Source organism: Argiope bruennichi, chromosome X1 (genome assembly GCF_947563725.1).
Source record: "Argiope bruennichi chromosome X1, qqArgBrue1.1, whole genome shotgun sequence".
Classification (NCBI taxonomy): domain Eukaryota; kingdom Metazoa; phylum Arthropoda; class Arachnida; order Araneae; family Araneidae; genus Argiope; species Argiope bruennichi.
Genome location: NC_079162.1, coordinates 77,857,781 through 77,874,185, shown reverse-complemented (window position 1 = coordinate 77,874,185; position 16,405 = coordinate 77,857,781). Strand labels below are relative to the sequence as shown.

The window sequence follows — 16,405 nt, the reverse complement described above, 5'->3', positions numbered from 1 at the left end:
TGGCACACTATTGTAGGACATTTTCTAAGAATAATTCTGAACAACCATAAAATGGCCAATCTAAATGACATTGTAATATGCAGTAAACATGTATATACATATAGAAACAAATTGCTTCATTTTAAAAATAATTTGTTACAAATATATTAAGAATGAAAACCGAATTCAAAATTTTCATTGTCATACTCTAGTTCAGCATCCAAAATTAAAAATAATTATTTTATAAGAGAAAAAATGAATGAAAATACATTGTCCTATGTTATAAATAATGTTAGTATTTATTTCGATCAGGTGGTTCAATGCTAATTAGTTGTTCCCCAGATAAACTGTGCACCCTTTAGGGCAAAGAATACTAAATAAATTCCAATAAAGGTAAAACCACAACAACGAAAAAAGGGGGTGCAAATGGTTAATCATTTCAATTATTTCTTTTCTATATATCACTCAAGAGACAATACTTTTCAGATAAAGACATACAATTTTAAAAATTATTTCAAATAAAAATGTTTAACAATTTCTAGAGAGGTGAGAAATATATTAATAAACAAAGAATAATAATCTAATAATTTTGGGACGGAATATGGATACATAAGTTAATATGCTCATTTATTAACAACAACATTTATTAATTGAATAAGATTTACTGATATTGAATCAACCAAAATATGTGTATAACAGCAAATGTAAGTAAAAATGTTTAAGAGCATTGGAGAAAGCTAGTCTAAAAGTAAAAAGACAATTTTCTCAGCATGCATATTCACAGGCTTAAAAATCAGTTTTTACAAATGAAAATGCTGCTACCTCTTCTTCTTCTTTCATATGTGGCAAAAAAAGAATCAGAGAATTCCAGGAGGGCGTGCTGCAGTTTCACGCCGAAATTTATACGTTCTGCTTCTGTCTTTGATGTGCAGGAATAACCATACCCCACCAAAGCTAACGTATTTAGAATGGCAATTATGGACAGCAGCACCATAAATAGATAACAGCTAGAATGAAAGAAAACTTTTTTAAGAACTGGAATATTTTTTACAAACATAAAATTCTTACAATTTTATAAAAAATAAAGTTATTTAATTTAAAATCTTTGACTAAATATTTAATTAGTTAAAAAAATCCAATACAGCAACAAAAACCAGATTGTCTGAAAAAACAATTTTCTATTTTAGCCTAAATTTTGTTATGTATATTTCTAAATTATTTACACTGTATTTAAAATTATTCTGTGCTACAAACTGATGGATTACATAATTTTTCTTTCTACTATAGTATGTTATTCCGAGTTGATTATGCACCCATTCAATCGGTTTTTTAATACAAGTTATAAAAGGATTTAGGTTATCTCATTAGATTTTTTTTTTCACATAAAATAGAAAAATCCTCTCATGTTAAATCTTTTTTACTTAGAATTAATTTAGCAATTAGTCCCAATTCTGTTTGAAGTGGTTTTTGCATAATTTGACTATTATATTTGCTTTTCTTCTTTCACTCAGAATTTCTATTTTTCTTTTCTGGTACTCCTTAATAAAGCTGGCCTCTCTTGAGAAAGTAAAAATAAAAGGTAACAATCTCCTCAAAATATTTTTGCATATTCTCTAATAAAGGAGTTATCCACACTCTTCCTGCACAAGATTGTGGACATTAAGCAAAGCCGTGAATAGCAAAAGTGCTCAGAATTTTATTTTCAGTCTCACACTTGAGAGTTATGTGTTTTATAGTATAATAAAGAAAACTGAATTCATTTTGCATTGTTTTTTTTTTGGGGGGGGATAAACTAAAACCAAAATTTGGTAGAGAACTAACTATAGTATAAGTAACTGCATCAAACACTAAATTTAATTCAAGTTACTGCATTTTTTGAGCTACGAGATTTACATTTATGCAAAAGTACAGACTTTCAACTGCTTTGATGGATTTTATTCCAGATTTTGCATATATCTATATTTTAGATGCCAAACATGTACAAAATTTTATCTACACAGCTCTTTCAGATATTGTGCCCAAACTCGATACTCAAACAACCGAACATATATCTCATATATTAAGTTTTGAGTTATCACGTTAACATGCTTATGAAAGTTTAGTCAAAAAGTCAACTTCTTGATGGATTTGGTTCGAAATTTAATATGAATCTATACTTCAGATTATAAATCTGTGCATCAAATTTTATCAATCTCGCTCACTTCGTTTTATAGTCATCGTGACCATTTGGACAATCACACAGACTTCCTCTGAAAGGATCTTTTTCAAATTTGATAGAAATCAACATATTTAGTGTGAAAACCACATATCAAATTACCCCCCCCCTCCTCCCGTCTAGCTCGAAGTATTTTTGTGTCAATGCATTTACAGACATACCTAATTCCAAAAGGAAATTTGTCAAAACTTCAAGTTTGAATTTTTTGATGATTATAGTACTTTTTCACCATATATTTCGTATATAAGAAAGCAAATAAATTGTTTTCAAAGATTTTGTAAACAATTTTTGTGATATAGCAGCATATATTAAGTGATTTAATTATCTTTTTCTATTAAGTCAAATCCTTAATTTCATAAACCTTTCTTCTAATTCTGTAAAAGAAATTCATTAATTGTTTGCTTCTGGTTTTTGCATTGCTATCATAGTATAATATTATTCAGTTGATTTTTGTATTATTTTCTTTGTTCAGAAGATTGTGTATTATATATATGTATCTGCATTTTTAAATTAGAAATCTTTTATGAAAATTTTGTTTTAAAAGTATAAAAAATTCATAGATTTTTGATTTTTTTAAAAATTTCTCAACATAATAGTATGTTATATACCCATCAAATGCTTTTCTAGTATCAATGATAAAATCTATTTTTGGTATTTCATACTTCTGATAATATTGTTATAAATCTGTAATACCATCCACTTGCCATGCTAATCTTATGGTAGAGAAGAGAAATTTAGAGAGATTCTCAGATCAATGACTCTCGACTTTGGCAACAAAAATGAAGATTCCAGAGAAAGCAAGAACCGTGGCTGTTTCTCTATGAAGAAAGTTGAATTCTGTGAAATGTTTTATTAGTAATAATTCACCAGAGATCCTTCAAGAAAATTACCAATGATTTCCAATGAAAAATTACAGACAATGGCAAATGATTTTTATACCAACCAAAGGCTAAATGTTTTCATTAATTATTTATAATTTTTAATCCCCTCATCAACAATTTGGCCATTCAAATGCGTTTGAAATAAAACTATCCTGACAGCTTAGAATTTTTTATAATACAGTTTTTATTGAAAAATAAATTAAAATTTATTTTAAAAGTGCATGCATTAAATTTTAATAATTATTTTTGTATTTGCACAATGTTTCTCATTGTAAAACAAATTATGCCTTTTTAGTTTTGACAAAAACATAAAAATGATCACACAAATGAAGGGGGGGGGGGGGGGAACTATCAATAGCAAAACAGTAAGCCTACTTTTATAAGATTAACAATAAATATCGCTTTCAACATTTCTTAAAATTAACAAATCATTTAGATGGATACACCAATTCTGAAAATGTCGATATTAATGTTGAAGCATAGCATGACCAGAGTTTAGTTTAGTTATATTAACGTCCCGTTGTAAAGCAACACTAGGGCTATTTTGGGACGGACCTCGTAATTTTGAACCGCGGTCAGATGACGAGGACGACACCTGAGATGGCACCCCCTCTCCACACCACACCAGAGGGAGGACGTTTGGCATGACGGATTTAACGTGCAACAGACCCCCTTACACGACGGTTCTTCAATGGAATCGGGTCTCGAACCTGAAACCCTACGGCTCACAAGCCGAGACCTTACCACCAGGCCACCGCGGCCTATAGCATGACCAGAAATTTTTTATTTGATTTTTATATATGCGATAGCAAATAAGTTTCAACACAGCTGGAATGGAAACTGTAAATTTCCTCCTGCGTTAATTCACTATATTTAGTAATTTTATTTGTAGTCTTATAAAAATAATGTGATCATATATTTTTAACGAAGAAATGGAAATGCTTTAACAAGTCATAGTTTTCATAAATTTTGGAAGCAAAAACAGCTCTGTAGATAGAAGCGAAATTAAAATTAAAAATATGCCAGTTTTCAAAAGTATTTTTTGAAGCCAGCACCAGACAATATATGACATTGCTTCAAAATTCAACAAAACTCATCAAATAAAGAATCTTACTCAATGAATTACTTTAAAATTTTTAAGTTTAAATTTAAGCAAAGAAAATCATTTTTTATCACCACTTTAACAGTGATAAAATAATGTAAACTCAATGATTTGAGGAAGTAAGGATATTGTTTTCAATTTCATTATAATAAAAATCATTGTAATGAAATGTGTCAAAAAAATTATTTTTCAAATATTACTAAAACTAAAGGGAAAAAAATGCATTTCAATTTCTTAATTAGATTTCAAATTAAAATTTTGAAAAATCCATTCTTAATAGGCCTTTATCACCTCAAAAATAACTTCCCAAAATTCAATGATTTATGCTGCATGTTTATCCGGACAAATATTTACATGCAGAAACATTTCACTAGGCAAATATATATATATATATATATATATATATATATATATATATATACATACAGGGTGATTATAATTAAAGTTTAAGTTTCAAAACGCTATAAAAAAAGAACCACTGATGAGAATGACGTCAAATTTGAAAGGCATGTTATTGAAGAAGGCGGAAAGCGTATAGCAGAAGAAAAAATTTAGTTTCAAATTTTAGCAACAGATGGCGGTGTAAGCGGCAGAAGATGTAAATTAAAATACCTGTCATTCGCACGACACATTTCAGTTATTTGTTATAAAACCGCCAGGTATACGGCTGTTCCTCATTTCGCGCCTCTGACGTTCGCCATGTGTGTCTCACTGTAGGACCTGCGCTCTGCTGATAAAGCTGTATTACAAGAACGATGATTGTGCAAGAGTAGCTCTGCAAAAATTCAGGACACTGAAGGGTATAAAAGAAGACGTTGGTCCAATGAGTGTCGTGGGCCTGAAGAAAATGATGCAAAAATTCGAAACGACAGGTTCGTTTGATATGGAGTAGAGGGAGAAAACGATATGGGAGGAGAAACGAGGAGATATGGAGTAGGGTAGAGGGAGAAAACGAGTGCATTCGACGGTAATTGAAGAAGTGGCCACAGCATTACAGGAGGGGTCGGAGGCCTACGAGCACGGTGCTGAAAATTGTACGAAACATCCTGCAATGCTATCCGTACAAAATTGGCCATGTGCAGGAGTTGCTTCCGTCTGACCTGCCAGCAAGGGAGACGTTTGCGTTAGAATTTCTTGCTCGCATACAAGTGGATAATGAATGGCCGTGGAAAATTTTGTGGACAGATGAAACCCTTTCCATCTGACAGGGTTCGTCAATACCCAGAATTGTCGAATATGGGCAAACAGAAAATCCACTGGCAACGCACCCCGTACCACTTCATCTTGAAAAGGTCACGGTGTGGTGCGGCTTTACGGCATCATTCATCCTACAGTCATATTTTTTCGAGTAGACGGGTGCTTCAGGTCCTGTTACTGCTACCGTCACTGGTCATCGCTATGCTTATCTTTTGCGCAACCACGTCATTCCAGTTCTGCAGCAGCGTGGATGTGTGGATGGAATCATTTTTATGCAAGATGGCGCTCCTCCGCACATTGCACATCCCGTAAAACAGCTGCTGAGGCGCCATTTCGGAAATGCTCGAATTATCAGCCGTCATTTCCCTACAGCCTGACCATCCCGATCATCTGATCTTGCTCTGTGTGACTTCTGGCTGTATAGTTATCTGAAAGATGTTGTGTTCCGCGCTCCAATTGCAAATTTAGAGGTATTAAAAGCATGCATTTAGCAACACAGTCTAAACATAACCTCGGAGACACTGTGATCCGTTGTGGAACATGTTGTTTGTCGCTTTCAACTTGTTGCACACAACGGCGGACACCATACTGACATTGTTTTGCGCCAGTCTCGCGATATTTCCGAACTTCTTTGATGAATGGTTCTTATGCGGCATGTCGCCATAAAACTCTTGAAACCGATTTGTTCCTTTCGATGTGATATGTACAGTCATGCAAATAAAACAACACAACAATTCTAATTTGTTAATGCGTTTTAATGTGTAACTTAAACCCCAGCCGTTGTTTTACTAATCATTTCTCATTTCTCGTCGTGATTCTGTCGCTTACAGCGCCATCTATTGCTAAAATTTGAAACTAATTTTTTTCTTCTGAAGTACGCTTTCCGCCTTCTTCAATAACATGCCGGTCAAATTTGACGTCATTCTCATCAGTGGTTCTATTTTTATAGCGTTTTGAAACTTTAATTATAATGACCCTGTATATCGTTATGAAATCTAAATCTGAAAAAATAAAAGTTTAGATGAACTATTTTTCTTACATACTTTTATAACAAATTTTAACCATAAGATCCAGCTTCCTCTTCCCTCCAAAGTAAAAAATAAAATTTAAAATTTGGAAAGATTTTTCCAGCAAATAATTTACAAATGGATCGGGATATTCATAAAACACAAAAGAAATCACAATCATTGACAATTTATGGCTTTGAATCAAAATCTCATCATACTATATTTTAAGCAATCTACTAATGTAATTACAAATTGCAATTAATTTCAATTATAAACACAGTCAATTTCTTTCATAGTTCTTTCAAAAGATTGCTCCAAAATGACATATTAATAAGAATGTTACGAATTTAATCATCATACTATAAAGAGACTTCACGGTAGATGTCTTTAGAGCAATTTCTCCAATGTTCGATGCACCTCTTTCACGTTCAAAATTCATTCTGAGGTATTCCTATTTTCTTTTGATTGGACAAACTAGCATATTCTATTTTAATAGCATATAAAACATTAAACATAGACTCATCAGGAGCAACGTAAAGAAATTATTCAATAGCCAAAACACTTAAAATTATTTTAATTCAAAAGATAATTTTTATTTTTTAAAAATTTTCTGTACTATTTCATGTGTTCTTAAAGTAATTATTGTGATAATAGATTACTGAATTATTTTCATTCACTTAATGCAAATAACTCAGTAATTGAATATAATAAAATGGTAAATCCACAAAGTATATTTCTTTTGAAAAATAATACATTCTGATATTTCCTGTGTAAAAATACCTGAATTAAAATATTAAACTTTTTAAATAAAAAAATCTAAAATCATTAAGTTGAAATTTTACATTAAAAATAAAATATTATAATTAGAATAAAAAATATTTTCAAAATGTTTATCATCTCAAAAATATTTCGAATTGGATTTCTGCAACATAATTGAAAATGTCATGTTAAGCTAGAAAATAATTAAAATAGAGTATTTTAAGTGAACTTTACCTTTTCCTGTAACAAGTTTTGTCTTTTTTTATAAGTTGTCTTTATTATGGTATAAGTACCATCATACCAAAAGAATAAACTATCCAAGTCAAGTTTCATAAAATGCCTGGAAAAGTAAGAATAAATAGAAGTTTTCAAGTAAAGATATGCAAATAACATAATTATACAAGCATAATATGAAAATTAAAATATATATTCTCCAACTTAGAATGCCATATACAGTATGATAGTACTTTCACCTTCCCATTGTTAATATTTTTCTACAGTTACAATTTTTTTTTTTTTTTTACTTTAGCATGTTCTCACACACACACACACACATATTAATATTATTAAATATCTGGATTTCCTGCTTCCATCTAAAATAAAGTGCAATATCTTATTCCAAAGAATTAAACAGAATTATGAAAAAAAAGGTTATATAAATAATTACTCTATATTATAAGTAAAAAAATATTTTAATTAATGCTTAAAGGTAACGTCAGATTGTCACTTCTAGGTTTATTAAATAAATAAGAAAAATCTACTGTTAAAAATTATTTTTTATAATTATTATAAAAGGAACACAAAAGAATTTAGAAAACAGACATGCTACAAACAGATAGCAATACATTCTTGCATACATGATATAAAGACATTGTTCTTTAAAATCCTTTCAATAAAGAAATATAAAAGATCCCATTGTTTTTTTTACCTCTAAATTAAATTACACCATAAAAATCCCTTTCTTTATCTCAATAAAATTAAATTACAATCGAATAATTTTCTAGAATTTGTAAATGAAACACTTTTTTCTCTCCACAGTATTTCAACAAAGGAATGCATAAACAATAAATAAATTTCACCTGATGAAACATAGACAATTTTTCAACAAAAGCAAATAAAATTTGAATTTTAAATGATCATTTTCATTCATCCTGCAAACACATTATTTGTTATGAATGAATGATATTTTTTTAATATTTCAGAATTATCGATATTGCCATAAAAATGAATTTTAAAAAAATGTAATGGGTGTCCAACAAAAAGAAATGCAAAAAATAGCATTTATATAAAGAAATATTAATAAGAACATGTTAAAAATAATAGCATAGAAAATACCTCTAATGAATGACATGTTCTTCCAAATTTTATATGTATATTTCAAACAGCTTTACACTCCTTAATTGATCACAATCATTTTTCTTTAATTCCTCATGTTCATGTTTACTTACTTAGAAAAAAGAATTCAACTTTTATTCTTAAGCATAGTCATTGTTGTATGTAATTTGTATTTTTAAAAATAAATATTTAGATAAAGATATGACTCCCGAGATTTAATTTAAATCAATGTTGAACATTTTTGTTATGTCTTGTTATTTATTTTCATTATCTATAAAAAGATTTTGAAAAAAAAAAAATACTTCGATTTCAACTTCAGTTAATACTGTTTGCAACATATTTTGCAATATTCATGTTTGGAAAGTTCTGCAATTTTTTTCTCTCCAGGTGTTCCGTTCCTCGAAAAGGGGTTTTTCGAACGAAACACAATCTAGAGATCGATATGTCAACAGAAATTGGCTGTTATTTGTGAAGTGTGGTGTATCGAGGTTGGAAGGAAGGCGGCTTGAAGTGAAGGCTGTGCTTTTTCTTGTAGTTGTTTCTGCCATTGGTTTGTTTGCAGTCATTTTGCCTTTCGTTTTCTCGAAACAAAGTGTAATGGTGATATTGTTGGGGGAGGTTCCCTAGTTTGTTTTTCAGGTTTTGTTTCCAGCTTTTGCGTTGACTTCAAACCGTTTTTCTCTTTATTTTTGGGGTGCCAAGGAGGCTGGCACTGGTTTTCTGAAAAATCAAGGTAGGATTTTTCTGGTTATTCTTTTAATTGTTTCGGTTGCTGCAATTTTTGATTCTGGCTGCATCCAATTAGGTTCTTCGTCAGTGATGACGAAGAGGAAACCAGAAGACAGAGTCTGAGGGGAAATATATTGACAGGAAGATTAATTATATTTTAGCAAATGAGTTTTTGGTGTATGATAAAGCCAACATTGCAATTCAAAGGGGTTGCCCAAAATAAAATTGTTCATTGATAGTAATAATGGTCCGTCCCCATGGATTAAACCCACAACAACCAATGCCACGTTCAAACGACTTACCCATAAAGAAGACACCTTTTCCCTAAATAAATACAAAAAACTGGTTCTAGTTACTCGGCACTTAGGATCAGTGGAAAAAGTAACTAATTTTGTAAATAGTGTTCCGCAAGCAAGGATTTGAATCACTGACATTAACATTGTAACAAAATACATCATCCGTGATGTTGACACGGATTTCTGCATAGTGGAAATTAACGAAGATCTATCTTCACAGGATATTATCGCAACAAAAGTTGTTAGATTTAAAAAGAAGGGGACGTCAGGCCCTATCCCAATTGTTCTAATTGAAGAAATTGGGAAAACAAATCGCTCTGAAATAAAGATAGGTAGACTCAGGTCATACAAATCTCCGGTGTCAACACGATAAAAGATGTAAAAATTGTGGGGGCTCACATGCCGATGATTGTAAGTTACCCACTAAATGTTTTAGATGCGAAGAGACCCACGATGCACTCGACAAAAAGTGCAGTTTATACTGTCTTGAAAAAGAGATTATAAATCTGGTAAGAGAAAAGATATATCATTTCTCGAAGCAAGGAGGATAGCAAAATCGCAATCTTTTGCGCAAAAGATAAAGAGTGATCCGCCGGTTCAGTGTACTGAAATCCAAAAAAAGAAAATAACGGACCTCTACTCGGCTTTACAGGACTTAACAAAACTAATTTCTGCTCTACTACCCCAAGGAAATAAACTATTAAAACTCCAAGAAGTCAACAGACAGTGCATTGCACGTATTGGGGAAACTCAGAGAAACAAGTTGAAGAGAATATTACTCTCCGGAAACAAATCGAGACTCAAAGATCAACGATTGACTCGCTACAATCTAAAATTGCCCTTCTGGAATCCCATCTTGAATATAGCCAGGTACTGAGAACAGGTGTTGCGCACGATCAACGGTCCCTTGTTGAAATAAATCATTTCAGTGTTGCGGAGGATTTCTCAGGTATCAGTTAAATTAAAAAAAAATTCCCCTTTTTTCCCCCATGCGGTTTGTTCAGTGGAACGTCAGGGGGATCAAAAATAAGATCCCTTGGCTGCAGGCTCCCCCTTTTTCGTCTGCCCAGTATTTAATTTTGCAGGAAACTTGGCTCAATGCTTCTGCTTCTTTTTCTCTCAAAAACAAAAAAATCTTTCGAGCTGAAAGACAAAACTCTGCTAGAGGTGGACTGTTAATTGCAGTAGAACAGAATATTCCAGCTCAAGTGATTTCACTCACACTTCCTCCGTCAGCAGTGGAGGTCTTTGCGGTTAAAATATGGATTGGTTCAAATTCTGAATTCCCACTCACGGTTATCAATCTTTACTCTCCTGGAGGTAAATTTGGTGACAACTGGTTGGAATCATTATACTCACAAATCTCTTCTCCTTTCGTATTACTGGGGGATTTTAATATATACCATCCAGCACTTGGGAGCGATTATTCATCTTCCGATGTAAACCTGGTCCTGGATTGGATTAGCACCAAACATATGTGCTTGCTTAGTTCTTAGTATGAAAGAATACACCAGATACCAGGGGTCTCGAGCCCCTTCATCATTAGATTTGTCCATCTGCTCCGCAGATATAATATGCAAGATTAGTATAGAGATCTCTCATGACATGTATGATAGCGATCACTGCCCCATTTTTATTTCCATTTGCTATTTAGATGCAAAGTCTCTTTATACTCGAAAATACATTAATTGGGGCCAATTCTCAAAGAAGGTCAATGCTTTTTTCCAAGGTCAAGGGGTTGTCTCTTCCCTCGATCGACTTATTAAAATCTTCCAGGAAAGCGCAAACTCATCATCTTACTCGTTCTCTAAATCAGCGCACTCTCACTGTCCTTGGTGGGATGCTAAATGTAATGACCTTAAGGCTATTAAAAGGAAATTATTAAGAAAGGCGAAATCATATTCCTCCATTTTCAACTGGACTGCATATAAAGAAATGGCGGCAGTTCTCAGAAAGTACGTCAAGAGTAAAAAACGCAGCTTTTGGGAGAAAACCTGTCAGAAGGTAGCTTCTTCCCATCAGGCTTTCAGCATCGTTAAAGCCTTACTTAACAAAGATGAGTCTCCCTGTAAATCCAATCTTGTTCTCTCTTCGGGTACTGCTCTGATAGCGCCCATTGCTCAAGCAAATGCAATAGCAGCTAGCTTAATTAAGAGTGCACCAAATGTACGTATTCCTTTAGATTTTTCAGCAGATGATCCTGAAAATTATAATGAAATGAGTTTGAACCGCCCGTTTTCTTATAGGGAATTTCAAAATGCATTAAAAAGAACGAAAAACAAATCCCCTGAGATTGATCAGATAAACAAGAAAATGCTGTCTTGTCTTTCCGATGAATATAAAATTTTAGACTTATTCAATAACTTATGGGCTAACACTATTGTACCAGAAAGCTGGAGAATAGCGAAGATTATTCCTATCTTAAAACCTAAGAAAAATGCAACAGAGATCACACCCTACAGACCTATCGCGTTAACATCAGTATTGGGAAAGATTTTCGAACGGATTATTCTGGACAGGCTTCTGCGCCATTATTTGGAAAAAAAGATTTTTCTCTCCTTTTCATGCTGGTTTCCTCCCGTTCAAAGGCTGTGACATCCTACCTGCAGCCCTACTCAATAAAATTTTAACAGCCAGAACTCATAAGAAGCTCGTGTATGGTATTTCTTTTGATATAAAGGCTGCGTATGATAATGTATGGCATGACGGCTTAATGCTTAAAATATTACAATCGGGGATTAAGGGTAATCTTGCTCTGTGGATCTCATATTTTTATAAGATAGGAAAGCATTTGTATCATGGAGAGGAGAGTTTTATTCACTTTTTAAGCACGAAAGGGGCTTACCGCAAGGAAGTGTCCTTTCCCCGTTGCTCTTCACAATTTTTTTGAATGATATATATAGTATTTTACCCAATGATATTTATTACTTTATATATGCGGATGACATTTTTATTAGTAGAGGAAAATAATATCGATGCGATAAAAAAATAAGATGCGGTTCTGTGTTTCCAAACTGGAAAGCTGGTGCGACGAATGGCATATGGATATTGCTCCTCAGAAAAGTAATATTATAAACCTTTCATCTGAAAATCGCCAGTTGGGTTTGTAGTCCTTTTTCGTGGTTGTAGTATCCCTTGGTCCAATAATGTTCGCTATCTTGGCATCCAGTTTGCTTCAACCTTATCCTTTCGTTCACATATTGACCAGCTCAAAACTAAAGCCTTTAAAAAGTTAAATGTGATCAAAGATTTGGCCGCTCCCAGATGGGGTGCGAACGCATCTAATTTGAGAAAAATTTGTAATGCTTGCATCACACAATCCATTGAATTTGGAGCTCATACGGATGGTATGACTAATAAAGCTGTCTTTGCAGCTTTGCAAACGATACAGAACAACATCCTTCGATTTGCACTTGATCTCCCACAGTGGACAACTCTCCAATGAAATCAATATGAAACTTAGGTTCGAAAAGAAAAACGTGATTTTCTTTGTTAATCAGTTTTCAGCCAGCGAATACACAGAAGTATCGAGATCAATATCCGAGGTGAAATCTGTAATCTCTAACGTCATTTTCTAAAGACTCCCTTGCGGAGGCACATTAAAAGAATATTGCCGTCAAAAAAACCTGTCCCTAGACCAAATAATTCCGATTATGGTTCCGGTAAATTGGGATGATTGTGAGCATTTCGCTATCAAGACCCATGACTTCAGCTTCCAACAAAGAAGCTTGGATCAGACTACCATTAAACATTTGTTCGCCGAGTTCAAATCACAGCTCCCTCCAAATCAAATTATCCTGGCCACAGATGGATCTAAGAATGAGAATTCTACTGCGGTGGCGGCTATCAACTGCTCCTCGAATGTTGTCATTAAGGGAACGGTTCACAGCATTAATTCTGTGTTTTCAGGGGAGGGCTTTGCTATAGCTCTGGCTGTAATGAAATTTGTCAAAGAACATAAAGATTATATCTTATTGACTGACAGTTTATCCAACTTGACAGCCCTGAGATGCCTAAACTTCCATTCTCCCAGAAGTGTTCTTTTTGTGGCCCGAGTTATATTTGATACCTTAAAGATATGTTCCTCATTAGAGCTGATATACACTCCTGCAAACGTGGGAAAATGAACGAGCTGATGATTTAGCTAAGCGAGCTTTAACTTCTAATATCTGCGACTGGGTCTCGCCCGAAGACACCTGTTCGGTATGCGCTAAAATTGTACGACAAACAAAACTTAGAATGGGACAATTCTAAATACTATGAAAAATACAAATGGCTTGATGCTTTCAATTTTTAAAAAAAAACTCAATTTATCTAGACGTAATGAGATCTTAATTTTTCGATTAATATCTAGGACTTTTCCAGTCAATACAGTTCTTCATAAATGTAGGCTCATTGAATCACCAAATTGTGTCCATTGCCAGATTCCAGAAACTTGTGAACATTTTCTCTCTTGCCGTAAATATGAGAGAGCTAGAGATTCTCTCCATGCCAAGTTGGGTTTGTTCCAGTGTCTTTAGATTGGATTTGTGATTTCTCCGTTCCGGGTTGTCATAAAGTGAAGGCTATTTTAGCTTTCTTTGTTGATTCTGACAGATTTTTAATTTTTGTGTAGGGATGACGAATATTTTAAGAGTGGTTATTACGTAACCAATATCAAAAAGTCACAAATACAAGTGATCAATACTTTTCAAAGAGGGGTGTGATTCAAATCCTTGATACGATCTTACTGATGATATTTCGATTACAGGTTTTGGATCACGATAGAAACTAACAATCGATACGATATCACTGAAATTTGGCGGAGCGGTGACTTCACTGGAAAGTAACAATCGATACGATCTGTCCAATGGAAGTTCTCGAAAGAAATCTGTGATTGGATTGAAAAGTGAACGGACCGGTTATTGGAATTATCGTATCATTGAATTGCATATCACTGAAATTTATCGGAGCGGTGATTCCACCTGAAAGTGCGAGGCTTCACTGGAAAGTGCGAAGTCACCGCTCCACTTTACAGGAGTGACCGATATTCGTATTTGATGATGCACTATTCCATACAGATCATTTTTAATTACTCGTGACATGATTGACTTTGATTACATGTATTCTGTTTACTGCTGGCGCCATCTATTGGTAGAATATAGGACTAAAGTAAACATTTTAAGAAATGACATATATTTTTAACTCACCTTTTCCAGAAAATGGTTCACTTTAATAAATAAATTAAATATATAGTTTTGAGAAAAAAAAATTTAAGAAGTAAGCTGAAACAGATAAATTAATTCAATCACACGTTACTTAAATTAGTAAATTAAGTATTAATTACAATTAATAAATTTTATATTTAATATTAAGTAATAATTTTTAATTAATAATATGATTGAAATAACAGATATTTGGAACGCATATTTAAAAATAACAATAGCAATATTATTTGTTATTCAAAAAATCGTGGATTATGCATCTCTATTTTTGTGATATTCGTGTTTTGATTTTGTTAACCCGGCAAAAGCTAAGAACTCGTTCAGGAGCATACGCCGGAAAACAAACCTCCATTCCTTCCTTCCTTCCTTTTCTCTCCACATGTTAGTTATGAATAAAATAAACATTTTAAAAAGTAAAACAAAACAGCCCTCATAAATATTTGAAATAAAATATTATTTACGCTTGAATTCAAATCAATGGGTAAAAGATTCTAGTTTTCTGCTACAAGGAAATTAATACGATTTTTTATATCATGGAAAATTGAAAATAAGCATAATAATAATCAAATTAATCCTTGGATCTTGACACTCATTACATACAATAATAATGCAAGATATATTTTAAAATACATTTTTAAAATTTTGGCAATCTCTCTCCATTTTTCGCTATTTGTATTTTCTATTCATTGCTTTCAGATTTTAGTTAAGTATATTGATAGATTACAGACTATTTAATTACTCAGGCGATAATTAAGTAAGATCATTCCATTGCGACTAACGTAACACTAGCAAGATTTTAACGAGCTATAATACCACAAAATATTCTTAAATAATCTCCGAGAAAATCATTTACCTTAGATTTTAAATAACATATCTATCCAGAAATTCTTTCTACAATATAATGATTTAAACACATTAAATAAAATTTTTAGCCTTGTGATTAATATAATTTAATTACAACATAAAACATTAACATTAAGTATTACATTAAAAAAATTTAAATACAACAATCATTACAAATGAAAACGATAACTTACCATAAAAAGTGCTCTTGGAGAAGACGTTTGAGATGTTTAATTTCTAAATTTATAACCATTTTTATTAAAATCATTGGAACTGCAAATACAAAACAAATTAGCATGAAAATAATCAGGGAGGATATAATGACGAAGCTGTTACGAAGCGCCTATATCAGAAGCTTGGAATTACTGCATCCTAACGCTGATTGGATGCTTATATGACGTCACCAGAAACTTGGTAACCATAGAAGGTTGGCAAGCTATCTATATTGGCTTAATAAAAAGGTAGCAATTGACCATTTCTCTCTTTGTCTTTTAGGTATCTAATGTGAAATGGATTACACGTGCATGTAATGAAACATTTAATAACACAATAAACAATATTTAAATGCCCATTTGTCCCGCGTCCATAAGCAATCTGTGGAAGAACGATATAAAAACTTTTCGTGTATTTATTGCGAGATTAAATTTTCTTCAAAAAACACGTTGTCCAAACACCAAGTTATTAGTCATAATAATCGTAATGAAATTAACTTGCCTGTTCAGTGCCAAAAACAAAATTGCATTTAAAGATATTTCCCATTTAAGACTACATTTCTGGTACCCATCCCTGTGGAAATTGTGTAAAAGATATATATTCTTTTAAAAGAATATATATATATATTCTTTTAAAAGAAGGGCT

General features: G+C 32.5%; 1 protein-coding gene across 1 annotated transcript; it reads right to left on the bottom strand.

Moving 5' to 3' along the window:
• Window positions 1–259: 259 nt before the first annotated feature.
• Window positions 260–15,848, bottom strand: LOC129958886 (uncharacterized). The gene is made up of 3 exons (XM_056071609.1): window positions 15,742–15,848; window positions 7,375–7,480; window positions 260–986 (listed from the first exon to the last, which is right to left on the bottom strand). The coding sequence occupies exons 1-3, from the start codon at window positions 15,843–15,845 to the stop codon at window positions 837–839; spliced, it is 360 nt and encodes a 119-aa protein (XP_055927584.1). The 5' UTR covers window positions 15,846–15,848; the 3' UTR covers window positions 260–836.
• Window positions 15,849–16,405: the final 557 nt, after the last annotated feature.